This window comes from Trypanosoma conorhini (genome assembly GCF_003719485.1).
Source record: "Trypanosoma conorhini strain 025E chromosome Unknown Tco_14.4_contig_00109, whole genome shotgun sequence".
NCBI lineage: Eukaryota > Euglenozoa > Kinetoplastea > Trypanosomatida > Trypanosomatidae > Trypanosoma > Trypanosoma conorhini.
In genome coordinates, this window is record NW_021704195.1 from 1 (window position 1) to 25,106 (window position 25,106).

The 25,106-nt window shown below is 63.4% G+C and overlaps 10 protein-coding genes across 10 annotated transcripts, besides 27 other annotated features; all 10 read right to left on the reverse strand.

Annotated features, from left to right (window-relative positions):
- Positions 1 to 153: 153 nt before the first annotated feature.
- Positions 154 to 191: a sequence feature (A-rich).
- Positions 192 to 290: 99 nt separating this feature from the next.
- Positions 291 to 327: a sequence feature (A-rich).
- A 100-nt stretch (positions 328 to 427) lies between these two features.
- Positions 428 to 453: a microsatellite.
- Positions 454 to 483: 30 nt separating this feature from the next.
- Positions 484 to 1,125, reverse strand: Tco025E_02680 (uncharacterized protein; the record flags this gene model as incomplete). The annotated part of the gene is made up of 1 exon (XM_029369604.1): positions 484 to 1,125. The coding sequence occupies one exon, from the start codon at positions 1,123 to 1,125 to the stop codon at positions 484 to 486; it is 642 nt and encodes a 213-aa protein (XP_029230291.1).
- A 305-nt stretch (positions 1,126 to 1,430) lies between these two features.
- Tco025E_02681 (phosphoric monoester hydrolase) lies at positions 1,431 to 2,336 on the reverse strand (the record flags this gene model as incomplete). Its single annotated transcript, XM_029369605.1, has 1 exon — positions 1,431 to 2,336. The coding sequence occupies one exon, from the start codon at positions 2,334 to 2,336 to the stop codon at positions 1,431 to 1,433; it is 906 nt and encodes a 301-aa protein (XP_029230292.1).
- Positions 2,337 to 2,394: 58 nt separating this feature from the next.
- Positions 2,395 to 2,412: a microsatellite.
- Positions 2,413 to 2,460: 48 nt separating this feature from the next.
- Positions 2,461 to 2,505: a microsatellite.
- A 446-nt stretch (positions 2,506 to 2,951) lies between these two features.
- Positions 2,952 to 4,460, reverse strand: Tco025E_02682 (uncharacterized protein; the record flags this gene model as incomplete). The annotated part of the gene is made up of 1 exon (XM_029369606.1): positions 2,952 to 4,460. One exon carries the CDS (start codon positions 4,458 to 4,460, stop codon positions 2,952 to 2,954), a length of 1,509 nt encoding a protein of 502 aa, XP_029230293.1.
- An 89-nt stretch (positions 4,461 to 4,549) lies between these two features.
- Positions 4,550 to 4,566: a microsatellite.
- Positions 4,567 to 4,679: 113 nt separating this feature from the next.
- Positions 4,680 to 4,752: a sequence feature (GA-rich).
- Positions 4,753 to 4,781: 29 nt separating this feature from the next.
- Positions 4,782 to 4,829: a sequence feature (A-rich).
- Positions 4,830 to 5,000: 171 nt separating this feature from the next.
- Positions 5,001 to 5,022: a microsatellite.
- Positions 5,023 to 5,245: 223 nt separating this feature from the next.
- On the reverse strand, positions 5,246 to 8,494 carry Tco025E_02683 (putative leucine-rich repeat protein; the record flags this gene model as incomplete). The annotated part of the gene is made up of 1 exon (XM_029369607.1): positions 5,246 to 8,494. One exon carries the CDS (start codon positions 8,492 to 8,494, stop codon positions 5,246 to 5,248), a length of 3,249 nt encoding a protein of 1,082 aa, XP_029230294.1.
- Positions 8,495 to 8,735: 241 nt separating this feature from the next.
- Positions 8,736 to 8,755: a microsatellite.
- Positions 8,756 to 9,029: 274 nt separating this feature from the next.
- Positions 9,030 to 9,068: a microsatellite.
- A 9-nt stretch (positions 9,069 to 9,077) lies between these two features.
- Positions 9,078 to 9,115: a sequence feature (A-rich).
- Positions 9,116 to 9,224: 109 nt separating this feature from the next.
- Positions 9,225 to 9,277: a microsatellite.
- A 78-nt stretch (positions 9,278 to 9,355) lies between these two features.
- Positions 9,356 to 9,389: a microsatellite.
- A 304-nt stretch (positions 9,390 to 9,693) lies between these two features.
- Positions 9,694 to 9,726: a microsatellite.
- Positions 9,727 to 9,876: 150 nt separating this feature from the next.
- Positions 9,877 to 9,964: a sequence feature (A-rich).
- A 50-nt stretch (positions 9,965 to 10,014) lies between these two features.
- Positions 10,015 to 10,060: a microsatellite.
- Positions 10,061 to 10,454: 394 nt separating this feature from the next.
- Tco025E_02684 (uncharacterized protein) lies at positions 10,455 to 12,854 on the reverse strand (the record flags this gene model as incomplete). Its single annotated transcript, XM_029369608.1, has 1 exon — positions 10,455 to 12,854. One exon carries the CDS (start codon positions 12,852 to 12,854, stop codon positions 10,455 to 10,457), a length of 2,400 nt encoding a protein of 799 aa, XP_029230295.1.
- Position 12,855: 1 nt separating this feature from the next.
- Positions 12,856 to 12,918: a microsatellite.
- Positions 12,919 to 13,018: 100 nt separating this feature from the next.
- Positions 13,019 to 13,038: a microsatellite.
- A 57-nt stretch (positions 13,039 to 13,095) lies between these two features.
- Positions 13,096 to 13,125: a microsatellite.
- A 290-nt stretch (positions 13,126 to 13,415) lies between these two features.
- Positions 13,416 to 13,450: a microsatellite.
- Positions 13,451 to 13,473: 23 nt separating this feature from the next.
- Positions 13,474 to 14,439, reverse strand: Tco025E_02685 (uncharacterized protein; the record flags this gene model as incomplete). The annotated part of the gene is made up of 1 exon (XM_029369609.1): positions 13,474 to 14,439. The coding sequence occupies one exon, from the start codon at positions 14,437 to 14,439 to the stop codon at positions 13,474 to 13,476; it is 966 nt and encodes a 321-aa protein (XP_029230296.1).
- Positions 14,440 to 14,714: 275 nt separating this feature from the next.
- Positions 14,715 to 14,766: a sequence feature (GA-rich).
- A 322-nt stretch (positions 14,767 to 15,088) lies between these two features.
- Positions 15,089 to 17,953, reverse strand: Tco025E_02686 (uncharacterized protein; the record flags this gene model as incomplete). Its single annotated transcript, XM_029369610.1, has 1 exon — positions 15,089 to 17,953. The coding sequence occupies one exon, from the start codon at positions 17,951 to 17,953 to the stop codon at positions 15,089 to 15,091; it is 2,865 nt and encodes a 954-aa protein (XP_029230297.1).
- A 75-nt stretch (positions 17,954 to 18,028) lies between these two features.
- Positions 18,029 to 18,067: a sequence feature (GA-rich).
- A 184-nt stretch (positions 18,068 to 18,251) lies between these two features.
- Positions 18,252 to 19,346, reverse strand: Tco025E_02687 (acyltransferase; the record flags this gene model as incomplete). The annotated part of the gene is made up of 1 exon (XM_029369611.1): positions 18,252 to 19,346. One exon carries the CDS (start codon positions 19,344 to 19,346, stop codon positions 18,252 to 18,254), a length of 1,095 nt encoding a protein of 364 aa, XP_029230298.1.
- A 326-nt stretch (positions 19,347 to 19,672) lies between these two features.
- Positions 19,673 to 19,708: a microsatellite.
- A 580-nt stretch (positions 19,709 to 20,288) lies between these two features.
- Tco025E_02688 (uncharacterized protein) lies at positions 20,289 to 22,091 on the reverse strand (the record flags this gene model as incomplete). The annotated part of the gene is made up of 1 exon (XM_029369612.1): positions 20,289 to 22,091. The coding sequence occupies one exon, from the start codon at positions 22,089 to 22,091 to the stop codon at positions 20,289 to 20,291; it is 1,803 nt and encodes a 600-aa protein (XP_029230299.1).
- Positions 22,092 to 22,390: 299 nt separating this feature from the next.
- Positions 22,391 to 22,424: a microsatellite.
- Positions 22,425 to 22,603: 179 nt separating this feature from the next.
- Positions 22,604 to 22,622: a microsatellite.
- A 75-nt stretch (positions 22,623 to 22,697) lies between these two features.
- Positions 22,698 to 22,741: a microsatellite.
- A 390-nt stretch (positions 22,742 to 23,131) lies between these two features.
- On the reverse strand, positions 23,132 to 25,090 carry Tco025E_02689 (putative serine/threonine protein phosphatase; the record flags this gene model as incomplete). Its single annotated transcript, XM_029369613.1, has 1 exon — positions 23,132 to 25,090. One exon carries the CDS (start codon positions 25,088 to 25,090, stop codon positions 23,132 to 23,134), a length of 1,959 nt encoding a protein of 652 aa, XP_029230300.1.
- Positions 25,091 to 25,106: the final 16 nt, after the last annotated feature.

Consider the following 25,106-nt stretch of genomic DNA (forward strand, 5'->3'; position numbering starts at 1 on the left):
CGTTCGGGAGGCTGCCGTCGGTGGTTGCTCAACTACAAGCATCGCAGGGGAAGCATGGGCGCAGGAAACGACGAAAGAAGTGAGGCGGCACGCACCCCCTCCCTCCCACCAGGCAAGCAGGAAGCAAGAAGACAAGCGGTGTAGAATTGCTACCAAAAACAAAACACACACACACACAGAAAAAAAAACACGGCATTGGGTCCGTTATATATGTACGATTTTTTGGAGCTCCTACTGCTCCTCAGGAAACTCGATGCTGAGTGCCTCCTCCCGCCTCGCCACCCGCGTGCAGCAAAAGCAAAAGCAAAAAAAAAACAACAAAAAAAATGGCCGGATACGTCGTCTTGCTGCAGTGTACACCCTTCCCCCGCCCCACACCCACGCGTAGCAGCAGCACGTCCAGCGCAGGCAGACGTGCCCGCATGCCTGCGTGTGTGTGTGTGCGTGTGTTGTCGTAGCGCGTTTCCTCATGCCGCCTCGCGCTTACTGGGGGGCGGCGGCTACGGATGATTCACGCGGCGACTTCGCGACCTCGCGGGACTTGAAGAAAGACAACGGAAACTTCTCGCTGCCGGTGCAGCGGGTCAAAATAATCGCAACAAAACTGAGATCCTCGTCGGCGTCCTCGTCGGACTCCGCGGTCGCGGCCGTGGCGTCGCTGGGCCGCGGCAAACTCGGGCGAAAGCCCCACCCGAGAAAGTTGTTGCAGGTCTTGCACACAGCGCAGCGCCACTCGTGGCCGACGAAGAAAGTGTGCTCCGCCGACCACGCGCCGCAGAGGCGCAGGAACCGGCGCTGAAACGCGATCGCCGCGTCGCAGCGCACGACGTCGAAGCGTTGGGCGGAGGGGTTGGTGGCGGAGTAGCACCACAGCGGAGGCTTGTCGTCGAAGAGCTCCAACTCGTAGGCGTAGACCTGCGACGCCCACGCATCGGCGGCGCGGTGCGGGAGTATCTCACCATACTGGGAGATGGGCATGCGGCAATACCTGCAGAGAAGAGCAGGGACAAACTGCTCCTCCGTGTTGCCTCCGGGCGAAGAGCTGCCGGGGGCGCCGTTCCTCTCCACCTCCTCCTGGTTCGACGCCACCGAGGCGTCTGGGGTTAATATTTCACTAGAATCCATTTCAGGCTGCTGCGGGGCCGGCCGCGAAGTCAGTCGCCCGCGTGTGGTAACTATTGCTGGGGATAGAGTTTCAATGCCCTTCTCCGTCAACCCCACCACACACGCATGGACTCCCCAGTCGTGTATCCACGCAGACACATAAGGTAAATAGGCATAACGAGGGAGACAGAGAGACAGGGGAGGAGATACAGGGAGACTGCAAGGAGACAAAATAGCAATGCGCAATCCACGGGAGTTACGTTAGGCAACTTGGTGAGTCGTGCACCCCACCGTTGTTTCACCCTCGTTCTTTCCTTCCAATAATATTAGGCATGCATGACTTTGGCGGAGAGGAGACTGCCGGTGTACTCTGTCAGCTGCCGCATGAAGCCTTCATTGGGGCACGCACACAGTCGAACCTCGCGTACAAAGTCAAGTACCGTCCTCACGACCTCCTCCGACGCGCACGCAAGCATGGGCCCAGCCGCAACGCCACCGCAGCAGCAGAGAAGGTACGCACACACCAGCGTGACGGAGCGTGACGCGCCCGCCACGCAGTGACACACCACAGCCCGCCTCAACCCCTCCACCACCGCCCGCATGAGCGCGGTGGCGACCTCAAAGTGCGCCCGCGCCGGGAACGCCGGCTCATCGCGCCACGGCAGGCAGAGCTTCAGGTAGACCAACCCAGCGCCGCTCCCGCGGGAGGGGGCGGCGTCCGCCGACGGGGCGTCCGTTGCGTCGCCGTCGCCCAAAAACGATCTCGACTCCAGCGAGTGCCGCAGCCACGCCGCTGCTGCACGCAGCCCTCCTTCCGCCCCCGTCCGAGGCCTCGGACCGCCGGAAAGGCAGGGGAAGAGCTCGTTCAGTTTCTCCCACGAGCACACCGCCAGCCTCCGCACCCGAGGCGCAGCCCCCGTCGCGCGTGGCGGTCTCGCTGGAAGCAGCAACTCCCGCATCTCTAGCGTTGGCGTGGGGCTGCGGCTGCACGTGGAGACAATCAGCAGCAGTTCCTCCGGCAGAAGCCGCTGATGCAGCGCCCAGACGTCGGCCACATCCTTCAGAGCCCCAAGATAAACCAGCGGAACGATGCGGTGCGGCCTGAAGCTACGCGGCAGTTCCGCGGCGATTGAAGATGTTCCTCCTGCCGCTGCTGCTGTTGACGGCAGCGCGCCGTCTCGCCCCTCGCGTCGCCACCGTCGCAGATACTGCTTCAAGTCCTCTGCTGCCATTTCATCCTGTAGGGCAAACACACACACGCACACACAAGAGAGAGAGAGAGAGAGAGAGTCGCAGACAGACGGAAAGGAAGGCTGCGGGGCAAATAAAAAAAAGGCGAGAAGGACGAAAAGACTTCAACGACAAAAACAACAGCAACAGCAGCAGCAACAACTGCAGCAGGGAGAAGGCAATGCCCACAAATGAGGGTCAAATAATCACGGCGGCAACATACGGCCACTCCTGCCTTCAAAGGAAAAAAAAACATTGCGACTACCTCGTAGTGAGAAATACGTATACATATGTTTATATATCAGGGGGAATGGGTGGGGGAAAAAAGGAACAGGCAAGACATATACAACTCCCCCTGCCCCCCCCTCCTCTTTTTTTTATGCCAATACTTCTGCTTGCGCTCGACTCTTTTCGCCCGCTTTGCCCCCATGTTTGTCTGTGTGTGTGCTTTTTTTTTCTCCCCCCCCTCTCTTTTATCTGCTTTACCCCCTTCTCATCATTCACGTACACTCAGGGGTGACGAGAGCCAAAAAAGAAAAAGAAAAAAAATCTGGCAAAGGCAGAGGCGCAAGCCGCCAGAAACATATTCCCATGGCATTTCATTCCTAGTGCATTCATCAAGCCAGCAGCTCATGGTGGTTTTCCTCGCTACAATGTACATTTGATTCCTCCCCCTGTTCCACGCTTCTGGACTCCCTCGTGCTTCTACTTTCCTCATACACTCCCACTCCCAACTCCACAACCTCATCTCGGGGCTCGTGTACTGTCGATATAGTTGGCAGCTCCACAACGCCGCTTTCACCCGCATGCCGCGGTTGCTTCATCGGCGAGCCGTTTCCAAGGAGTGGCGCAGACGACTTCTGTTGCCCGCTGCTTTTGTGCTTATTGCTTTTGCTGTTATTGGTGTGGCCTCGGTCTACGCGCTGCGCGGGCTTCTGCGTCCGCTCCTCGTTCTCGCGACGCGGGGGTGGGAGTAGCGCCTGGCGGTACGTCACCTCACCTTCTGCGGAGCCAGTGAGCTTGTAGCCCCGCTTGAGGGCAAGGATGCGGGAGTAGCTGTACCCCAGGTGCGTCACCATGTCCTTCTCGCTCCTGTTGTTACATCGGTCAAGCAGTACATGCAGGCAACGCTGAAAGGCGTCGTTCTGCCGCCGGGCCTGCAGGGACGGGATTGAAACACACGTTTGCGAGTGCTGGTGTTCCACCCAGGTTTCCTCCGCGGGGTCCCTCTTGCCGGGGGACATCTTCACTGAGCTCATGCTGGAGAGGTGGTTCGCCCCCCGCGAAGGCGGGACCCACCTCGACTTCGTGTCGCCGCCCTCGCTCCACCTCGCGTTGTTGTGCTTATTGAGGCGCTCGGAGGGGGTCTCCTCGTTGTGGGCGTCCTCCACGGGGTACTCCTCCGCGCGGCGCTCGTCGTCCGCCTTGCGCTCCGGCGCCCGAGCCGCCTCGTGCTTGACGGTTTTACCGCCCTCCTCCGAACCCTTCGCATGGCGCGTGTCCGGTCGGCGCCTCGGCGTCCTCACCGGCTTCATGTAGACGTCGGTGAAGTACCAGAGAAACGACTGCGGCGAGCTGCTCTCACCCCGCCGCCGATCCTCCTCACGAGGGGCGGGGGTGGCGCATCCGCCGTCTTTCGCCGCCGCCGTCCCTGCGTGACACGGACGCGGCGGGTGTTGCCCCCGCTTCTGCCGCACCGTAGACGGCGCTCTCTCCGCACGCTGCCGCGGCTGCCGCGCGTCCCCCGCCGCCGCGGTGTGCGGTGTGGAGAGCGCCCCCGCGGAGGACAAGTGCGGCAGCTTCGGCGGCTTCTTCGCCCGCTTCTCCCCCGCGGAGCCGCCCGCGTCTGTGCCCGGCGGCGGCACGGCGGTCGCGCTCTGCCGCTTGGAGGGTCCCTCGCTGTCGGAGGCGGGGTACTCCTCCGCTGCAGCCGAAGCCGTGCTTCCGTCGCGGGCAGGCGGCGGCTCCGCGGGGTACTCCTCGCACTGCGGCAGCTTGCACGCGCTGCTGCTGTTCGTCCTCGCCTCCGCCGCTGCGGGGGCGCCGCCGCCCGCGTGTTCCTCCCCCGCGGTGTCGACGGACGACGCCCGCTTCCCCGCCGCAGGCTCCGCGTCTGTCAGGGACATTTTCCCGCCACTAATTCCCGCCACGCCCCGCTTCCTCCGCGAAGACGAGGAGGAAAACCGCAAGGCCAAGCCCGTCGCAAGTAAGCGGCGAGAGAGAGAGAGAGAGGTGAAGACGGGTCTCCCCCCTCGCTCCTGTGCGTGTGTAGCGCTCCTCGCCTCTGTGCCGCGGCACGGGAACTTCCACAGCGGCGCAAGAGAACAAGCCAGCACGAAGGAAAAAGAGAAGAAGAAGAGGTAGAGGGATAGATAGATCGAGAGAGAGAGAGAGATAGAGGGAGAGCGTTAGATAGAGTGCACGCAATGGCCAGCGAGGCGAGGGGTAAAAGGAAAAGCGCAAAGAAAAGAAAACGAGCGAAGAAGAAAAACGAATGAGCCTAACAACGCCCGTCGAGAAAAGTAATATACATCGGCCCACAGAGGCGCAAGAGCGGCGGGGGAAGAGGCAACCACAGGCATATGAAACCAAAAAAAAAAGAAAACAGCACGCACGCACGCGCAACAGCAACAACAAAATATAAACATCTCGGCGCGGAGTTCAGACGCCGCCGCCGCCGCCGCCGCCTCTTTTTTCCCTCATAACAGGGGGGTGGGGTGGGGGGGCCGCAGGCACCTCCGCCATCTCCTGCTTCCATCTCCCCTTCCCTTCACCTCCGTGCCTCCCACTCCCCCCACTCCGCCCAGCGGCGTCAGGCGCGCACGCACCCGCAAAAGGGACGGCAGACACAGGGAACAAATAAACATGCGGCCGGAGCGTCGCTCCCCCCCTCCCGGCCGAGGGCAGTTGCTCAATTCCCCGAATGTCGCCGATGCTCGGCGACGATGTCGGCCTCACCCCATGGACCCAATGGTGTCTTTTCAATGGCTAATCGGCTCCGTTCGTCCATCGCAGACTCCGTCCTGCGTCGGGTGTCGTACAAGCTCGCTCGCGACTTCTCATCCTCGTTCTCCTCGTCGTCGTCGCACCTCTCCGTGGAGGGCAAGTGCGGCGGCGCCTCCTCCTCGTCGCCGAGAATCTGCAAGACATCCGGTTGCTCTTGTTGCAGCAACTTCTCCTCGTCGCCCGCCAGCACGGGCTCGTCATCCTCCTCCGAATCCGGGGCGAAGGTCCCCTGCGACGAGAGCGTCTGCTTGGTTAACTCGTAGAATGTTGTGTTCTTCGTCAGCGGCGGTTGCGGGGCCCCGACGCTCACGCCGTGCGTGGGCACGTAGCTCTGCGGCAGAAGCTGCGCGGGTTTTGGCAGCTGGGCCTCCATCCACAGCGCGAGCGCCGTCTCGTTGCGGAGGTGCAGCAACTCCTTTGAGCAGTGATGAATGTCCTGGCGGGTGGTGTCTTCCTCGTCGCTGCGAAGCACCTGCACGACGACCGTCGGACGCGTGTGCTCCAGCACCGCCGTCTCATGGTACAACACGCGGAGCCGCGGCAGGGCCCCCGCCACGGCGGCCACCACCTCTGGCAGCAGCTGCGGTAGCCCGAGAAGGTTCAACACCTCCAGGTTCCCCAGCCCCCGCAAGCGATGCAGGTCTGCGTTCTCTATGGCCGCGCCGGCGTTCTTGAGGCTTAGCTTGATGAGCTGCGGCAGCCTGGTGACGATGGCGGCGATGCTGCTGCCCGTCAGCTGCGCGACCCCGCCAACGTCGAGCTCCATAATTGTGGCGGGAAGTCCCGCAAGGTTCGCGTCCACCACCCCCTGGCAGCCGTGGAGGGAAAGCCGCAGCAGTTGGGCTTGCTGCCGCAGGAAGGCGTTCAGCTCGGCGGGGGCGGCGATGGTGCACCCAATGAACCCAACAGACAGAAGTTGTGCCACCTCGCCGGGCACCGGCACCTCCGCCTCCTCCTGCTCCTCCCCCGCCTCCCGCGGCTGTTGCTCTTCTTGCTGCTGCTGCTGCTGCTGGAGAAGCTTCTCCACAGACGGGATGCTGCAGCTGAGCGTGACGTCGGCGGACGTCGCCGTTCGTTCCGTCGCGCCGTCGCCGTCGCTGCCGGACACAAACGCAGCGAGTGTGCCGCAATCCACGACGACGCCTTTCAGCGTCACCTCTGCCAGTTTGGGGGCGTAGAAGTCAAATAGCACGTGCGAGTGCGTGAGCGGCGTCGGCAGACGGCGCAGCTCCGGCGCCCAAAGTCGCGTGACGTACGCGAGCGATGAGAAGAGAACCTCCACGTTCGCCAACTCAATTTGCTTGACGGCGGGGCAGTTTTCCAGTCGCAGCACCCGCAGACGCTCGTGCTGACTGATGTACGTGACACACGCCGTCGTGAGTCCCTCGCTGCCGGAGAGGTCGAGGGTGTGCAGCTGCGGGCACGCCGCTAGGACGCCGCGCACGTGCACGTCCCGCAGCGCGGCGCACCCGGTCAGCACCAGCACCTCCACCGACGTCCCGCGGAAGGTGCGGAAGAGCGCCGTTGGGTGCTCGATGGTGCACCGGCTGAGGTCCAGGCAGGGGAGGGCGAGCGGCGGCTCCAGCGGCGCATCGCAGCGCGGCGGTTGGCCCGCGCCACTCCCCGCCGCGTATTCGGCGCTATCCCCTGCGGCGGAGCCCTCCCCGGCGCCGCGCTGCCGCTGCTCCGTCGGCGAGGAGGCGGACGCCGGTGACGCCTTTATCAGCGGAGGCCTCGTCGCCAGCTGCTCGCGGCGAACGAGAAACGCGAAGAGCACAGCCAGCCCCTCGTCGTCGAGCGACAACTCCGGCAGCGAGAGCATCTCCACGTGAGGCGCCATGAGCAGGGCCCCGGTCAGTTGCCGCGCGACGGCGGCGTCGCTCAGGGAAAAGAGCTCCAGGTCCCGCACCGACTCCAGGCTGCGTATCAGGTAAAGGAGCGTGCTGAGGCTGGCGTGCCAGTTCTCGCAGCGAAAGGAGAGAAGCTCCACCTGCTGCATCCACGCCAGTGCGGCGGACGAGGCGAAGGAGCCGCATTGGCGCAGCTGCGGCGGCGACGGGCCCTCCTTCTCGCCGGGGGAGGCCAACCCTGTCGCCTTCACGAGGACGCGCCGCAACGCGCTCAGCTGGGCGTGGGAGATGGGCGGATCGACGGCCATCAGTCGGCCACCGTCGTACAGGCTATGCAGCAGCTCCATGTGTGGCATCACCTCGGCGCGGAAGCACTCAACTGCATAGGAGACCAAGGCAGCGGCCGTCTTCGACGCATCTACACCCGCCGCCTGACGCAGGGAAGAGGGTGCGTCGCCGTCCAGGCAAAACTCCGCCGCGGAATGCGTGAGGCGGCAGGACTGTACCTCGCTACCGTACGTGGAGGCCTCCGCGACCGCGCCGAGGGCGGACCTCAGCACCGAAGACACCTCCACCCGCCTGGCGGTGTCGGTGGCGAGCGCCTGGCGCGCGCGTAGCTCGGCCGCCATCCGCTTATTCTCTCGCTGCAGCTCATCCACACGCTGCTGCGTGCTTTGCAGCTCAGACGTTGCCACAAAGAGCACATCCTTCAGCCGTTGAATTTCGTTCACGAAGCTGTTTGCCTCCAACTTGACGCTGAAGAGTTGGTCCCGCGTCACCGTGAGCTCCGTGGCGGCGTCCTGGAGGCGGCGGTGGAGCTCCGCGCACTCCTCCAGCTTCGCACGGTACCGCTGGACCGAGACCCCGGACGGCATCGGCGTGGCGCCCGGCAGCCGCGGCTGCTGCGGGGGCGGGAGTGGGATAACTGACACCGGCGGCGTGTTTGCCGCCAGCAGACGGAACTCCACGGGTCGGTCGCCGGAGGAGATTTCTCGCGACACCCGCAGCCTCCCGGAGAGCGGCGTCAACGGGACGCTCGGGACGTTGGCCGGCGTCGGCGCCATTTTTGGCAGAGCCGACGGCGTTTTTTGGGAGTGACTGCAGCTGAGCTCCGCGTGCGCGTTGCCGCTGATGTTGTTCCTGCAGCAGGAGCAGCTGCACGCGCTGTTGCTCCGCCACCGCTCGTTGTCGGAGTGCACCAGCGGCAGCAGCCCCACCTCCGCCGTCGCCGTCGCCGTGGCTGCCGGGGCCTCCAACTTTTGTGACGCGCCGTCGGGCAACGGGCGCCCGGAGCGCGCGGACATTTTTTTTTGTCTTTTTTCCTTTTTTTTCTTGCCGCCCGCCTCTAATCGTCCGCTCGCGCTAACGCCTGGCGGTGCGTGTACGCCTTTCTCTCTCTCTCTCTGTGTGTGTGTGTGGGGGAGGGGCTTCTGTGTGGCTCGCACCCACGCAGAGGCCGACCAGGAAGGACGAAACTACAACAACAACAGGCAGGCAAACAAAACGCGGAGGAGGAGGAAAAAGAAGGAAGTTGCGGAAGTGTCAGCGGCGTGCGTGCGTGCGTGGTCGCGGCTGAAGGAGCACGCCGTGCAGCGCCCCGAGGGAGAGAGCGAGAGAGAGAAGGAGAGGGGAGGAGAGAAGGAAAGAGCCAGCCGCACGCGCTCGCACACAGACGCCCATGGCTGCCAGGCAACAGCACCGAAGAGGAAAAATAAGAGCAGCGACGGTTTGCAGGCACCCCGTCATTATTTGTTGTTTTCATTTTTATTTTTTTCCCCACGGGGCGCATTTGCGTGGCGGAATCGACGTGCGTTTTTTTCCCCCCCGCCGCCCTCCGTGGCGGCGCGGCGTCGCGGGTTTTGGCGCTGCGCGGGGCGGAGGCTGCCGAAAAAACAAAAACACAAAAACAACAACAAAAAAAAGAATACGCGCCGTGTGCTAAGCGGAAAAAAAAGAAGAAGGAGGAAAAAAGACAACAAAAAAGAATGGACAAAAGTGGGCCAGCAATAAAACGAGGGCAAAAATAAATAAATAAATAACAACAACAACAACAACAACAAAACCGAAAAGAAACGAAACGAACAACACCCCAATGGAATCACAAAAGGCGATACTGCCAGAGCCTCACGTAAGACATACCCGCAGGCATCCCCAACAAGAACTCGCATACATACATATATATATATACATATATACATATGAAAGGAAGGAAGAGAGAAAGAGCGACGGGGCGTGTGGAGTGAGACCAACTCGACCGGGCTGACGGCGGCGCCCAGACACGCACGCACGCACGCGGGGAGAGGGGGCGCAACCACCGCCAACTGGGCCCCTTTTTTCCACCCCTCAGCGCGCTAAGCGGCAGCAGCTACCCCCCACCTCCCCTCTCCCAAAGCCTTCTTTGCCGCAAACAGGCCGCCCCGCCCCCGCCAACTTATTTCTTTTCCCAGTCACGCTCTGCACGTTGCGTCATTTTCTTTTCTTTCCCGCTTTCCCACACACATCTCTTTACCTTTTTTTTCCTTTCTTCTTCCTTTTCGCTCGCCCTATTTTTCTTTTGCTCTACCGCGCGCGCGCGCGTGTGTGTGCGTGGCCCCCTCTACTCTTACTTCCTCGCTTGCCGTGGCGGAGGTGGGCACCCGCGGCACCGTCCCGCACGCACTTCCCCATCGGAGCCGCTACAAAATGCACAGAAACAGATCTAAAAATAGAAAAACAAAACGAAAAACAACAACACCAAGAGGCAAACAAACAATAACAACGGCGATGAAAACGAACGATGCGGCCGCCGCCCCCGCTCCGTTGGCGTTGTTTAAAGCCGCGCAGCTGCGTGCGTCCGTGTGTGTGTGTGTGTGTGTGAGTGCGGGTGCGTGGGGAGGAAGCACATGGAGTCCAAGGATGAGGACAGCCCCCATGGGCACCAACCCATCAAGCTGTCACCTCACCTCACCCCTCCACTCCCCTATTTCACCACCCTTTGTTTTGGTTTTGGCCTTTGCTGCTTCCCCCTTCTTCGTATTGCCGTTGTCGGTGTTGCAGTGTGGTTTCATTCTGAACTCACACACGCATCCCCCATTCCCCCCCCCCCCCCTCTGCAGAATCTCTATACAACATTCTAGGCGCCTCCCGCCGTGCATGCACGTCCGCGTGTCTAGGCAGCCGTGAGTACCACACTTCCAGAGCGCGTACACCCCCCCCCACCACCACTACTCGTGCTTTCTCCCGCATTTCCTCGCAGCAGAGTTTCCCTTTGCCGCCGCAGCGCACTTAAAACCAAGAGACGTTGGCGGCGTTTCGCGTGGCGGGTCTCGGACTGACCTTCAGCTGGGTACTGGCGTTGTTGCTGCTGCTGCCGCCAGCGTTGTAGCGGCCACGTGCGCTTTGCGGTTGACTGAAGTACGCCTCCTCCTCCCCGTGCTTTGTCTTCATGAGGTCCTGGAACACCATGAGCGGGGTGCGCAGCTGACCGTCCTTCACCGACGCGAGCTGCTTAATCTCCGCATCCCTCGCGCGTCGCTGGAGGTACCCGGGTTGCAGGAAGCGCCTGTTCAGCAAGACCTCCCGCACGGGCCGCAGGACGTCCCCCGGGAGTTCCGGGGCGAGAGGGTCCTCCTCCTCGGGGAGAATGCCCTCGTCGTCGTCGTCGTCCTCGTCGGCCGCCGGTGCGGAGGCGGCGTCGGCGGTGGTGGTGTGGACCGGGGTGCGGGCGCTTTCACGTGGGGTTTGCCCCACCGAGCGGGCTCCGCGTGCGGAGGTTGGGGCGGCCGCGGAGCGGGCAGAGATGGACTCGCGTCGCTCGCGTGCCCGCTGCTCCTTTTCCCGTTTCATAATCTCGAGCCCCTCCTTTCGCGTGAGGAGCTGCGGCATGACATTCTTCTGAATGAATCCCTCTGAGATGCTCTGCTGCATGACAATGGCGTCCTCGTTTAGCTCGGCGTGCGTGTAGGAGACGGCGTAGGGGTTCCTCTCGTTGCCGGAACTGGCGCCCCAGTTCGAGCCTAGAAGAAAGTACCGCGGCGGACAGGTGGTAAACGGGCGCAGGGCCAGCACCGGCACGTTGACGACGGCGGACACCTTATGCGAGATCTTGATGGGGGCCATGATACAGTAGTAGTTCTCCTCCGAGCCGGACTCCGGGTCGAAGAAGTACTCCGCCACCGTCCCCTGGCACTGAAAGTCGTACAACTCGTTGTCGTTGGTGATCGCGGCGCGAATGACGGCGGCAAAGCGGTAGCGCTCCTCCTGCCCGTGCAGGAAGGCCCCGCGTGGGCGGCGCTCGTCGTGGGAGTTGGCAACCATCAGCAGGACCTTCTCGTTGGTTTGATCGTACACTACCATGTCCAATTCCCCCTTCACAATCGAGTTAGGGTCGTTGTTCTGCATGTAGGAGTAGGTGACGGGGGAGAGGACGACGATGTGCGGAAACCCGCAGCGGCCCGCCAGCGCCTTGAACTGCTGCCTGTGCGCCGTGTTCAGCGAGGGGACGTAGTTGGTCTTTAGCGGCTGCCAGAGCTTCTTGTACTCCTCGACGGGGGTAGGGTTTTTTCCTACCAGCTTGTTGGGCCCAAGCTGCGGGGCATCCGCCGTGATGCAGGCGAGGAACCAGTACCGGAAGGTCTCGAGGTCCCTCAACGGCTTCAGCCGCTGCAGCGTGTCACGGCTGTCGAGGTTCGTGCTCGACATCATGGCATCCCAGTCCTCCGTGGTGAGGATGCTGACGTAGTTCTTGTGGCACTGCTCCACAATCTTGGCCAGCGAGTACTGCGCCACACGGCGGCTTTTCATGATCTCGTTTGAGGGCGGCAGCCCGGCCACCGTCGCGTCCTCGCCGCCCTCGTACGGCTCGGCAAGCGCCTTGTCCCGGCGTACGCGGAGGGAGACAAGCCGGTCAATGCCGTACGTGCGAAAAATGTCGTTGCGGGTGTTGATAAACTCCTGCAGGCGCTGCAGCGAGGGGCACTCCTCCAGCTGCTTCCGCCGCTGCACCACCAACGCCCGCTTCTCCTCGTACTCCACCCGCTTGTTCTGCAGGACGTGCTGGGAGAACATCTTGGTGTGCTCGTCCACCTCAAACGCCGTGCCGGGATCCTGCACGGTGAAAAGCGGCCTGCCGCCCATCTTTACCAGCTGCGCCGGCACCTCCCCGCAGCTGCTCTCGCTCGTGTAGTCGCCCTCCTCAAGGGCGGAGTACTGGCGGTAGAGGGCAATCGTGGCGGCGCTCTCCAGCAGCAGCGTCATGGCGGGGGTGTAGGTCATAAACATCTGGTGCCGCAGCAGCACCGCGTTCTCCCGCTCCCACGCGGCCAACTCGCGATGGGCCTCCCGCAGCGCCACCTGCTCCGCGCTGGCCATGACGTCCGCCTGCAGCTCCTGCTGCTTCCGCGAGAAGAACTTGGCGCGGCTCTTGGCGTCGTCAAGCAACGCCTGAAAGTTCTCCTCCGGGCGGAGGTACGGCTGCAGCATCTGCTGCACATTGTCGTTCTTGAAGGCGTCCCGCAGCTGGGCGTGGATCGCGACGCGGGCGGCGAGAAGGTCCGCCTTCTCCGACTGTAGCAGCTTCGCGACGCGCTCCGCGTACCGCTCGCTCCTCAGCAGCTCCGGGTCCCCGGCGTAGTACGTGCAGTCCGAGGAGAGAACGTTGGGAAGTGTCACCAGCGACGTGCTCATCCTTCCTGTTTTTTTTTTTTGTCTTCGTGCTTTTGTTCTCCTCTCTCTCCTCTTTCTTCTTGTTTTGTTTGGAACTTCTCACCGCTGCCTCCCCCCTGCTCTCTTTCTTACTGCTACCTTCACTGCCGCGGCGACCTCGCGCTCTCTAAAGGAACAGCCGCAACGCTGCTGCTGCTGCTGCCGCCGACGATGACGATGATGATGGGTATGCACACACACACACACAGAGAGAGAGAGAGATTATATATATATATGTATATGTATAGCTATAAGTGCCCTCGCGCGGCTCTACTCGCGATGTGTTTCCTCGCTCCTGCTTTTTGTCTTCTACAGCCTCTTCTTCTTCTTAGCTGCTGTGGGTCCACTACGGCTTTCCTTGCCTCACACTTTTTTTTTTGTTCTTGGCCTTGTGGTGGCTGCTTTGCTCCCTTGAAGGATTCCTTCCAGCGGAGACGCATAGGCGGGGGGAAGCGGGGGGCAGTACAACAGACACAGACAGACAATACACACACATGCGCAGGCGTGGCGGGGCGAGAACGGAAGGGTGCGTGTGTGTGTGTGTAAATATTTTTGTATATGTATATATATATATATATGCATGCAGGTGTGAGTCATTGTCTCACTTGAACAAGTCCTTGTGCTCCGCCCGCTCCTCCACGTCCGGCACAACCGCCGCCGCCTCCTGCGCCGCCGCCTCCCGCACCTCCACGGCGGCCCAGTCCCACTGCTCCATGTCGTCGCAGTTCTCCGCCGGGAGGTAGTTCACCTCGCCATGGAAGGGCACCGAGAGCTTCTCCACCAGCGGCTCCACGCGCAGGTACTCCGCCACGGCAACGTCGGCCGCGGCGAGCTCCACCAGCATCCCGGCCAGCGCCACCAGCGTGTAGTCCTCGCGGTTGATCGCAAGCGCCGCGGCGCGCACGTCATCCCGGGCCCCCTCCCGCGCCTCGCCGTGCAGCTCCGCGGAAAACGGCAGCGAGTGCGGCGCGGGACGCGGACGCGGCTCCCGGCGCCCCTGCGTCCACGTGTACTCGGACTCCAGCAGCGCGGCGTGGTATTGCCCCGCAGCCGCCGCCTCAGAGGCCCCCGCCGCTGCCGCTCGTCGCCGCTGTTGACGAATGCGCTGCGGCTGAAACGCCTCCACCACCAGCGTCTGCACGGGGCTGAAGCGGCAGTTGATCTCGGACTCAATGAATAAAATGCGGCTCGGCGACGTCTGCTGCTCCGCCGCGATGCGGCCGAGGAGGTCCTGGAAGTTCGCCCGCGCCGCCCTGCGGCCAGCCGCCGCCGGCCCCGCCGTCGGGTCATCCACCACGCGGTAGACGCACGGGAACTCCGCGTCGCTGAGCGGCGCCCCGGCGCGGGCGGTGATGGGGAGGAAGAGCGTCACATCGCAGCGGAGCCGCCGCAGCGTCTCGGCGAAGTAGCGGAGGAACGGGCGGCACTTCAGGCGGCTGCCGCCGCCGCGCGGGCTGAGGGCGGCGATGGTGCCGTGGAGCCGCACGCCAAGAACGAGGCGGGAGGCCAAGTGGATGATCTGCGCCCCCGCCGTCGACGGCGTCAGAACGCCGCCCCCGACAGCCATGCTGCACGCAGGCAAACAAAATCAGGAGGAGAGAAGAGGGGAGACGCAGGGGAGCGAGTGGCGCGGAGGCGGAGGCAGCGCCGCTGCAGACTGCACTCCCTCCGTCGCGTGCGGCAAGTCAACAACAACGACAGCAACCCCAAGCGCAGATGAAAAAAAACAACGGCGGCACGCAAGCCAGCCGCCTGCACAGGCGTACGTACATGAGTCAAGGATTTCATTGGTCTCCTCCACAACGGCAACAACCGCAAGCAGAAGGGAATAAAACCGAAAAGGAGGAGAATGAGCGGAAGAGAGAGAGGGAGAGAAAGACCAAGAAAAAGAAAAGCTGCAAAAACACGCAACCAAAGGCACACGCTCTTTACAATGGGCCCCCGCTCTTTCGATCTCGACTCCATGGGGCACGCGTCGACCAGCATCCCTGCCCAACACTACATCATCACACATAAAAAAAAGGCACAAAAGGAAAGAGATAAAAGGAGGACCATAGACGCAGCCATTTACACGCGCAACTCTCTTGGCGGCGCTCCCGTCGGCGCCAACACTCACTGAAGAAAGCTGCCACAAGAAGAGAAAATGCATTTCCCCTCGCTTTTCACCGAGTACAGCACAACAATAACAATAACAGTAATAGTAATAAATATACATCTCAAGCACCCTGTTGGGGCAACCGCCGACGGGCGCCCACCCCGACGTGGCTTCGCCCCGTGGCGGCACCCTTTTTCCCCGCGGTGATCGCAGCAGATGGAAGCAGGCGGCGCGGCCGCCTCGCCAGCATTGCCTCATAGCGACGGTCCAGCTCCTGTTTTAGCTGCAGCCGAAGATGCATCGCTCGCCCTGGCTCCACCGCCTCCCGTCGCCGCAGACTCACCTCGTTGCCGTCCCTGTCGCCGCTCGCCTCGTCGGCCGGGTTTCGCCTGGCCGCGGCGCCGGAGGCCAGCGACGGCGTCGGAGACGCTGCCTTCCTCTCCTCCACTAACGACGCGCCTGCCTTCTCCACGCTCATCCGCGACAAGTTGGAGGCAGACGAGAGCTGGCCTGTTGCTCCAGGCAACGGCCTGCGCCCCAACTTCAAGGCACGGCTGGACGGCAGCACGCCGCGGAGTGGGGTGCTGGGCGACAAGTAGGAGGAGTTCGAGTCCAACTCGGCGCCGCTGAACGTGTTCGAGAAGTTTGTCTGCAGCAGCGCCGGCGACAGGGGCCCCGTCGCAAGGGGATTGTCGTGTCGGGCGCGCTCCGCAACCGCGCGGAGGCGGGCCGCGTAGACGCCGTAGCGCACCCGCAGCGAATTGGTGTCCTCGAAGAAGTCGTCCGGGAGGTCCCGCACAAACGCCAACAGCTGGTCCTCCTCCTCCTGCGACTCGTGCGGGAGATCAAAGACGTCCTGCCGGTACAACTCCCACGCGCTGTGGCTGCGGGAGACGTGCGAGAGGACCTTGGCGTGCTCGGTGTGCCGCCGCATGCGGCGATGCCGGTAAAGCACCGAGGTCTCCAGCAGCTGCTTCCTCACGCGCTCCTCCTCAATCTTCTCCAACGCCGCGCGGCGCCCCACTGTCCCGTCCGTCCACCCCGCCTTGGCTCCCCGCTTCTCCTGCCGAGAGCGAGGCACAGAGAAGCTGCGGCTGTGGATCGACGAGGTGCCGTCCTCATCCGCGGCCTTCTCCTCGTCGAGCTTGAGGCCCTCGTACGCGGCGACGCTGTTCTCCTCGCTGTCCGTGCTCCGGCGTCCGTCGGTGCCGCAGCTCTGCAGCCTCTGGGCCTCCTCCTGCATCTGCTGCCGGCGCACGGCCCTGGAGACCCTCGACAGCAGCTGTTTCCCCCGCGCATGCACTACAGCCGTCAACTGGGCGGGCGACAAGGCACGCCGCTCCTTCTGAAGCATCGCCGCCGCCGCCGCCTGCCGCGCCTCGTGCAGTGCGTAGTTGTCCGTGTTGTGGAAGTCCCTCTCCCCTAGCAGCAGCACGTCCTCCCGGGTGACGCCATGTATGTCCCCAATGAGCGGCAGCACCTCACGCCGCCCCAAGTTCTTCAACTTGTCCATGGAGCAGAGGGTGGCCTCCAGCACCGTCATGGGCCGGCGTGGGCGGCTGTAGCCTGTGATGCGCGTCGCCGCAACGTGGGCCGCCGTCACCGTCGTGTTGAGAGACGCTGTGCCAGCTGACTTGGTGGTGGACGACGCCAAGGCGACCGTTCTGCGCATGTTGGAGGTGATGGATTCCGCGTCCTCCAGCAGGCAGACGCGAATCAGGCACCACACCTCCACGTACTGATCCCGCGTCACGGTGTTGAGGTCGCGCAGGAAGATGAACGGGAAGCTAAAGAACTTCTCGTAGAAGGTCTCAAAGCTGACCAAGTCCGTGGTGCCGCGGTACACCCACTCCTCCTCCGCAATGGCAATGTTGGCAGAAGAGATGCGGGTTGGGAAGAAGAGGTTGAGCAGGTCCAGAACGAACGCGACATACGTGGTCTTCGTCAGCAGCCCTCGCTCGTTATGCGCCAACAGATTAAACACGTCTCGCACGGCCTGTCGCACCACCGCCGAGCTCCGGTGCAGCGCGTGCCAGTTCTGGTACGCCTGCTCTGCCCGGTAGGTGGAGGGGGCGGGGGCGATGCCTTCCCACGTCAGCGGTGCGTGGAGGCTGTGGAGGTTGAGGCGGCACGTCTTTTCACTGAAGGTGGCCGTCCCGCGCTGCAGGCGCAGCAGCGGCAGCGGAAACACCGGAACATTTCTTAGCGTTCGCCCACAGGCAGCGGCCGGGATTGCCTTGTCTGAGGCAAGCACCGGGCGGCCCACCACGCCGCAGGTGCGCCGCCGCTCCTCCTCGTGCAGCGCCCAGCAAATGACTTTGAAGCGAACGAGAAACAGCGACTGGCGCCACGCCCCGAGGTACTCGCCACTCCGGCGAAAAACGTTGACGCAGAGGGGGTCGGTCAGGCACGCGGGTTTCATCCCCGGCGGCAGCGCGACATGGCTCCCCGGGGCTGACAGTGTCACGTGCGGAGGCACGGCGACCTCCGCCGCCAGCAGCGCGGGCCACATGGCGGAGATCGGGCTAGGCCACACACGAATGAAGCCGTTTGGCGGGAGTGGACGATTCCAGACGTACGACAGCCCGTAGAGGCGCTCCGAGGCCGCCTCGGCGTCGTACAGCTGCTTGACCTCCGCGATAATCTCCGCCTCCCGCTCCTCCGTGCGGCTGCCGGCAATGACGACCGCCGCCGCCGCCGTTCGCAGGTTGCGGAAGGCGGAGACCTTCGCCATGCTCTCCGGGTGCCGCGTGGCCCACGCACACGACTCCTCCTCCACGCAGATGTACTGTGATGAGTGGGGGATCGGACGGCCATCGTCCCACGCGGCGGCGGCCACCTCGCAGGGGGCGTACTGCAGCAGCTGCATCTCCGCACGGTAGCGCTGCGTCGCGAGGTTCCTAACGCGCTGCCGGTACGCCCGGTCGAGCGCAATCCGCTTCCACCACGGCAACTTGTGGTAGCGGTGTGTTGGCTGCTGCGACATTGCGCCGTGGCTGCCCACACCGCAGACGACCTTGCAGGCAGGAGAGGCAACCGCGGCACGAAGAGTGACAAACGCAGAAGAAGCGGAAGCAGAGGATGAAAAAGAAGAAAGAAGCAACCGACCGGAATGCAGAGGCGTTTCTTTTTTTTTCTTTCTTTGCATACTAAAAAAAAAAGAATTATTTTCCATCTTCCTTTTCCATCAACTCAACGTTACATCTTCGTTGGGGCTACGAGGCTCCTCAGACTATGCGCCCCTGCGGCCGTGCGTGGCGGGCGGCAGTTAAGTTGCGCGTCTGTCACTTGGGGACGCCCGCCGCCCTCGCGCCCTCGCACGCCTCCGCGTAGCCGCACTTCTCGCGCAGGCCAACCGCCAACGCCCGCCGCGAGCTGGACGCGGCGCACAACGCCTGCCGCACCTTCGAGCTTTCCCACACGACGGCGCCAGTGCCCTCCGCGGCGCTCGTCGGGCCCGCCGTCAGCGCCGCCAGCCGCACGGTGGCTGCGGGGAAGGGCGGGCTGCGCCACGCCGGGTCGCGGCTGCCGTGCAGCGAGGCACTCATGGCGAAGAAAAAGGACAGCAGCCGACGTGGGCGCAGCACCGTGTGCACCGCAGTGGTGTCGTAGTCGACGGCGGCGACGAAGACGCGGCGCGGGGCGGCGCGGACCCGCAGCGGGGCGGTGCGCAACATCCCCTTGCCGTTCGTGCAGCTGCCCTCGGGGAAGAAGACGAGCGGCACACCGAGGCGCTCGCACCGCCGCTGCAGTGCCGTGAGGTCGACGACCGGCTCATTGCGGCCGCCGGAGCCACCGCCACCGTCGGCAGCGGCCGCGGCGCGGAGGAACTCGATGGACCCCGTGCCGTAAATGTGCCACCACACGCGCCAGCGCTGCAGCGGAGAGGGCCCCAACACCAGCAGCGGCCCGTCGCCGTCCGCCTTCTTCGCGTCTGCGGCGGCTCCTCCGGCGTAGAAAGCGACCACGCAAAGCGGCAGCCGCCCAGCCACCTCCAGCACGCACATGTCCCACGCAGACTGCATGTTCGCCACCACCACGTCCCCCGCCGCCGGAGTTGCGGCGTCTGCCACCGCCACCGCCGGCGGCGACTCCCGCGCGACGCCGAGGTTGCCGGCTGTCAAGAGCAGTCCCTGCAGCAGGGCCCGCTGGCAGGGCGCAAGCAGCAGCCGCACCACACACGACGTGCCAGGGACGAGGAAGAAGACGTACGCCAGCGCGTCAAGCAGAAAGAGCAGCGGCAGCAGCAGCACTGCCCCCGCAAGGCGCAGGGGAAAGACTGCCGCGGCAGTCGCCACGGAAAGCGTCGTGGGCGACTGCACCAGCACGAAGGGGTTGATGCCGGTTGCGGCGTCCCCGAACTTTCTGTACTTCTCCATGCCCGAGTTGCGCCCCGACAAAACGCAGTGGTCTGTCGCCGCGCCGCACCGCAGGCCGAGCGTGGACGCGGCCACCACCGCCAAGAGAAACAGCAGCCGAAGAGAAGGAGACAGCAAAAACAACAAAAAAAATGCATGAGGAGGACAACAACGCAGAGCAAGACGCACAACTAGCGCCTCGGACCCGAAAGAAAACGCAATACGAACGGATCTTCCCTCCTTCTTTCGACAAGTGCGGCCCCACACCGCCTCAAAACACGAAAAAGGAGAAAAAAAATGTAGAGGAATCTAAGACCTACACCTCCTCACACCGTATATCCAAGCGGACAAGCCAACAACAAACAAACAAACAAACAAAAAAAAGATGAATTACATGACGCGTTTCCCAAGCCGTCGGTGGCACCGATCACAATAACATTTCCTGCAGGAAGCGGGGGCGAGCGAGTCGAAGGCGGCGCCTTTGCGGCTGAGGATCATCCACCAAGGACGCAAAGGGGCGGGGGAGGGCCGAGCCCTCCGCGTGCGTGTCTACGGCGGCAGTAGGTGAAGTTGGGCAGGACGACCCCGTGAGCGGGCGCCGGCAACACACATCCGCGAGGCGTGGCCATTCCTTCTGGAGGCCCTTCATGAAATACTGCAGCGTCGGAGCAACTCATCACGCCACGCATCCGCAGTAAGTGTATTCCGTTTTTTATTTTCTTTTCCCCGTCATTCGCCCGTTTGTCGTCACACCCGCGCAGTTTTCTTTCTTTTCGTTCTTTGGGTGGAGGAGGAGAGGAACACATGAAACGACGGCCGGAAGGCCGGGAGGGGCGTCCATCCCGCCCCTCCTCGAGGTGCCCGCGAAACATGCTCCACACCTACACTCACACACAGAGAGAAGAGGATAGAAAAAAAAAAAAAGGAAGGAGACCAAACCCAACGAGGGCGGTCGCTGTAATGCTAACCAGGCCCCGCCTTCAAATGCGGTGCATCGCCGTCGGCGGCGGCAGACGACCTCGTGGGCGCAGGAAGCAGCTCGTTGAAGTAGTGGTAGTCCACCAACACCTCACGGCTGCCAGGCCGCATAAGCACAACCTTGTTCGAAAACCGATAATGTGCGACGATGTCGTTCGCCGTGTAGGTGCGCTTTGCCATGATGGTGGCCCCGCTCTCCATCTCGGTCGCGTCAAACGTGGCGACGATCTGAAATGAGTGCAGGGAGCCCGTCGTCCTCGTCGTCGCCGTCGCCGCCGCCGGCTCAGCGAGGAGCGTTTGCGAGGAGGGTGCCGCGTCGTCCGCCCCCTCGTGCCCCAAGTAGCGGTAAAGGGGACTGCGGCGGTCAATGACGTGCGTGATGCTCACCGGAACCCAGAGTGAGAGTTGGCCTTGGCGCGCCTCCAGGTACCGCTCATTAGGGCATGTCCAGCGCAGCTCCTCCACGCGAATGTCGACCCCTTCAAAGCCATCATCGTCCTCATTGCTGTCGTCGTTGCCGCCGGCGCCACAGCTTGCCGCCACGGGGATGTGCACCTCGGAGTAGCCGGAGGAGACACCAGCACCAGCACCAGCAGCGGCGACGGGGTGCTGCGTGACAGAATATTGCTGCTGCAAAGGCTGCTCCTGGCGCTGTGCAGGCTCTGGCCCTGCTGCGGTGGGGGGTGGCGAATCGCACACCCCGTGCCGCTGGGCCCCAGCCTCCACCCCAGTCGCGCTGCTGCTGCCGAGTTCAGTCGCCGACCGGAGGTCGACATCCGTCGCCCGCGCCTCCTCGCCCTCCGCGCCTTCCTCCGTCGGGTCTCCACACGTCTCTGAGGGTTGCTGCCCCCTCTGACGGCGAAGGCGCTGTCGCTTGCCACGCTCGGACGTCCTGCGGGCCTCCCCCTGCGGCGTTTCCGTGCAGGAGAAATAGCAGGCGCTTGCCTCCCGCGATTCACGCGGTGGTTCCGCGGTTGACGGCGGCACGATTTGAGGTCGTTGGCGTCCGCCGCCGCCGCCTTTGCCGCGCCGCGGCCTCTCAGGCGCCGCTGCGACGTGCATCATGCTGGTCTCCTTGAGCGGCTCCGCAGTGACGATAAACACCCGCAGCCGTCCGTGCGCCAGCGGCTGCCGCGCGCTGCTGTTTGCCATGCGGAAGGTGAGGCCCCATCTGCGGCCCCGGTGCCCGGGCAGCGGCGTGAGGGAGCAGAATTCGCTGAACACGACGCGCTGGCCGAGCCGCCCGCTGTACTGCGCCTTCCCCACAACGAGGGCCGCCACCAGCCCGACGAAGATGATGTTGGTGTAGGAGAGCATCATCACAAGAAAGGTGCGGCCGGAGAAGCAGGGGTGGGCGGGGGACAGCATCGTGTCGGCCGGCTCACCAAAGTACCCGCCGTTCGCCGCGAGGCTCACGACGGTGAAGTAGAGCGCCGTCGTCCACGTGGTGTCCTGCCACGCCCCGCACGCGTCGCCCCAGGCGAGGTACAACGCCGCAAAGACGAAGAGGACGGCGAGGTAGAGCAGAAACAGGTAGGTGCAGAGGAGCGGCCACGTCAGGGAGCGCAGCGTGTAGAAGACGGAGAGGCGCGCGAACTGGAACCGCTTCACCCCGACCTCGCGCGTCCTCAGACCCCCGTCCTCGTCAAACACGCGCACCACGTTCCGCTTCTGCTCGGGGAAGTTTGCGAACAACGACGACACACGAAGGCCGGGGTCCAGCCGCAGCTCGCGCCGTCCCGGCTTTAGCGAGCAGCCACGCACCTTTTTATACTCACACGTCCGCATTGCTTCGACGCCCTCCTTCGCCGCAGCGGTCGCGTGTCTCCCGGCGAAGCTCCGCCGCGGGTGCAAGAAATAACTCGATTTGTGCGTGCGTGTTCGGTCGCCCGTTCCTCACACGCGTAGTACTGTAAGTAAATATCCTTTGCCTCACTGACTGTTTGGAGGGGGTGGTGGTGGTGGGGACCAAGACGGAGAAAAATCAATAAAAAAAAAGAAAGAAAGAAGTCAAGGCCCACACATGAAGTAAAATGCCTCGCAGAAGTGAGACGAGGTGCTGTGCGACGACCGGGGCCTCCGCACACATACATGTTTATATATATATATATTATATATATACGTATGAGTGTGTGTGTGCGGGCGTGGCGTCTGCATCTTCCCCCACCGCCCCGTTGGCGGGAGGAGGCACCTGCTGCCCACGCAGCGAGGAGGGAATTCCCCTCGGCCTTCCCCCCGCCACGGAGCAAGGTGTAAGTGGGCCGATACAAACGTTAACAATGCCGGCGGCGGCCAGACGCCTCTCTCTCTCTCTCTCTCCTTTCCCCCACCCAGCCGGTTAAGGGACAACAACGGAGGCGTAATCGCGAAGGAATTCGCAGAAAAAAAACCCCTCAGCAACAGCAGCAAATAAGGAAAAACAACAACAACAACAACAAGTGGCTTCCTCGGAGGGGGACGGCCAATACAAACACACACGCGCAAATCATATAAATATATAACTACAAACCTTCCGCTTCCCTCTACGCTCCGCTGCCTGCGGGAGCCGTGAATTTATCCGTCGCTTACTTCTCGTCCTTGATGTGCGCTTGCGCTACCTTCTCCCTCTCCTCCCTCGCCACCACGACGCCCCTTCCCCAGCTACCCTACCAGCCACGCTACATGCGTGTGTGCGCGCTGCGGCCCTGCACCAACCCCCCATTTCGTACACACGCACACCGCCGCCCTCAGCGGGCTGCCTGGAGGAGGCGGACGCGACAAATGCGGCAGCCCAGCGATGCGTACCCGCACGGAGGGGGTGAGGGCGCCTCACCTGCGCTGGCCACGGCTTACTGCCTCGTGTCCGTGCCGCCGTCGCCGTCCTCGCCGTCCTCCTCCTCTTCCTCCTCGTCGCCCGCCTGAGCACAGTCGTCGGCGCTTTTGATGATCAGGCGAATCTTTCCATCCGCAACGAGCACGACCCCGGCACCGTTTTCGTGCCCCACGTACGCGCTGGTGCTGAATATCGTAAACACCCGCGCACTCTTGCTGAGCTTCAGCCCATCCGACTTCTCCTGGTGGGCGCGGAAGATGTACTCGAAGTTGTAGTTCGCAAGGAACTGGTCCACGGCGGCGGAGCCGAAGAGGATGACGCCGGAGCCCCGCGGGTTGGCGCCGAAGCCCCACTTGTCCAGCGCTCCCTCGTCCTCGGCGGGGTCGGCCCAGCAGGTGTCGATGGCCATCTGCCGGCACATGCGCGCCCGCGGACTCTCCTCCTCTGGGACGTTGAAGAGCGTCTCCAGCGCGGGAAAGTCGTCGCGGCAGAGGACCTGCATTCTGTCGTCCACGCCGCCGCGGTAGCGTGGGATGCCGCCGTGGGCGCAGAAAATGCGGCCGTCAATGTTCGCCGTGAGGGGGAGGTACGCAAAGGTCTCGCTCGCCCGCTGCCACAGCTCCTCGCCGAGGGCGTGGCCAAAGAGGTTGCGGCACTGGGCCCGGAAGCTGGTGTTGCCGTAGCCGGAGATGTCGCCGCTGACGAGCGTGTCCTCGTGGTTGCCGCGCAGCAGCAGCACCTTCTCCGGGGCCAGCACCTTCATGGAGAAGAGGTACGCCACCACCTCCACGCTGAAGTCCCCGCGATCCACGTAGTCGCCAAGGAAGAGAAAGCGGTGTGGGGTGTAGCGCAGGTCCTGAAACGAGATGAGGTTGTCCAGGAAGTAGAAGAGGTCCAGAAAGTTGCCGTGCAGGTCGCCAAAGACGTAGCACGGCGACACCGTGCTGCCGTGGCGGGGTTCGCTCTGCAGGAGCGCCTTTACCTCCCCGCAGAGGCTGCACAGGGTGCGGCCGAAGCCCTCCACGTCGCCGGGGCTGTGCCGGCAGCCGTTGCGGACCGCAAAGTTCTTCACAATGTAGTGGTAAATGGCGTTGCCGTGGGACGAGAGCGGGGAGAGCCCCCTGACCCCCTCCAGCATCTGCCGGTGGAAGGTGCGCAGCGTCTGACACGACACGAGCGCATCCGCGTCTAACGAAACCGAGCGTTTATTCAGAACGCGCCCTAAACTCAGGCGCCGCAGCTCGTGACGAATGCTCCGATGCCGCGCCTCCTGCCCCTGCAGGCCCCGCTCCAGCTGCTGCGCGGTGAGGGGCGGCTGACCCGACGCGGGGTCCTGCGGCGCGGGCTCGTTGGCGTCGTCGGAGGGGACGAAGTCAAACGAAATGGACGGCCGGCCGCCCCCGCTCCCGCTTACGCTCGGGCCCGGGCCCGCCCCGCTACTCGCCACCGACGGCGCTGCACACGCGCCGCCGCCAAACCCGCGCAGCTCGCTGCTGCGCCCAAGCGGCTCCTCGACGCTCGCGCTGGGGGAGCGCTCCATCTGCAGGCTACCCACCGAGTGGCGCGGAAACGACTCCGCGTCGTAGTCGTCCCGCATCAAGGACGAGGCCACCACAGGCGTGTCGGCGTCGCGGAGGTCGGGGCGCATGTAGCTTTTGTCTATCACAGAGGAGAGCGGCACCGAGATGGCGGTGCCGTTCTCAATCAACATCACGGAGAAGGACAGCGTGTAGGTGCTGCCCTTGCCGTTTGGGGAGGCTGCGCCGGCCCGCGTGGGGGTCCCGCAGCGCAGCCCCCCCGACTCCCGCCGCAGCGGCCGGAGGCTGTTGACGTCGAGGTGTTTGCTGCGGGGCGAGCACCGCCGCAGCTCCTCCACCTCACGCTGCAGACTGACATTCTCCTCCTGCAACTCCAGCACCCACTGCACAAGCTCCTCCTTGCGCAGCGCCTGGAGCTCCTTCGCGGACGTCGACATCCCCTCACCCCGTCTT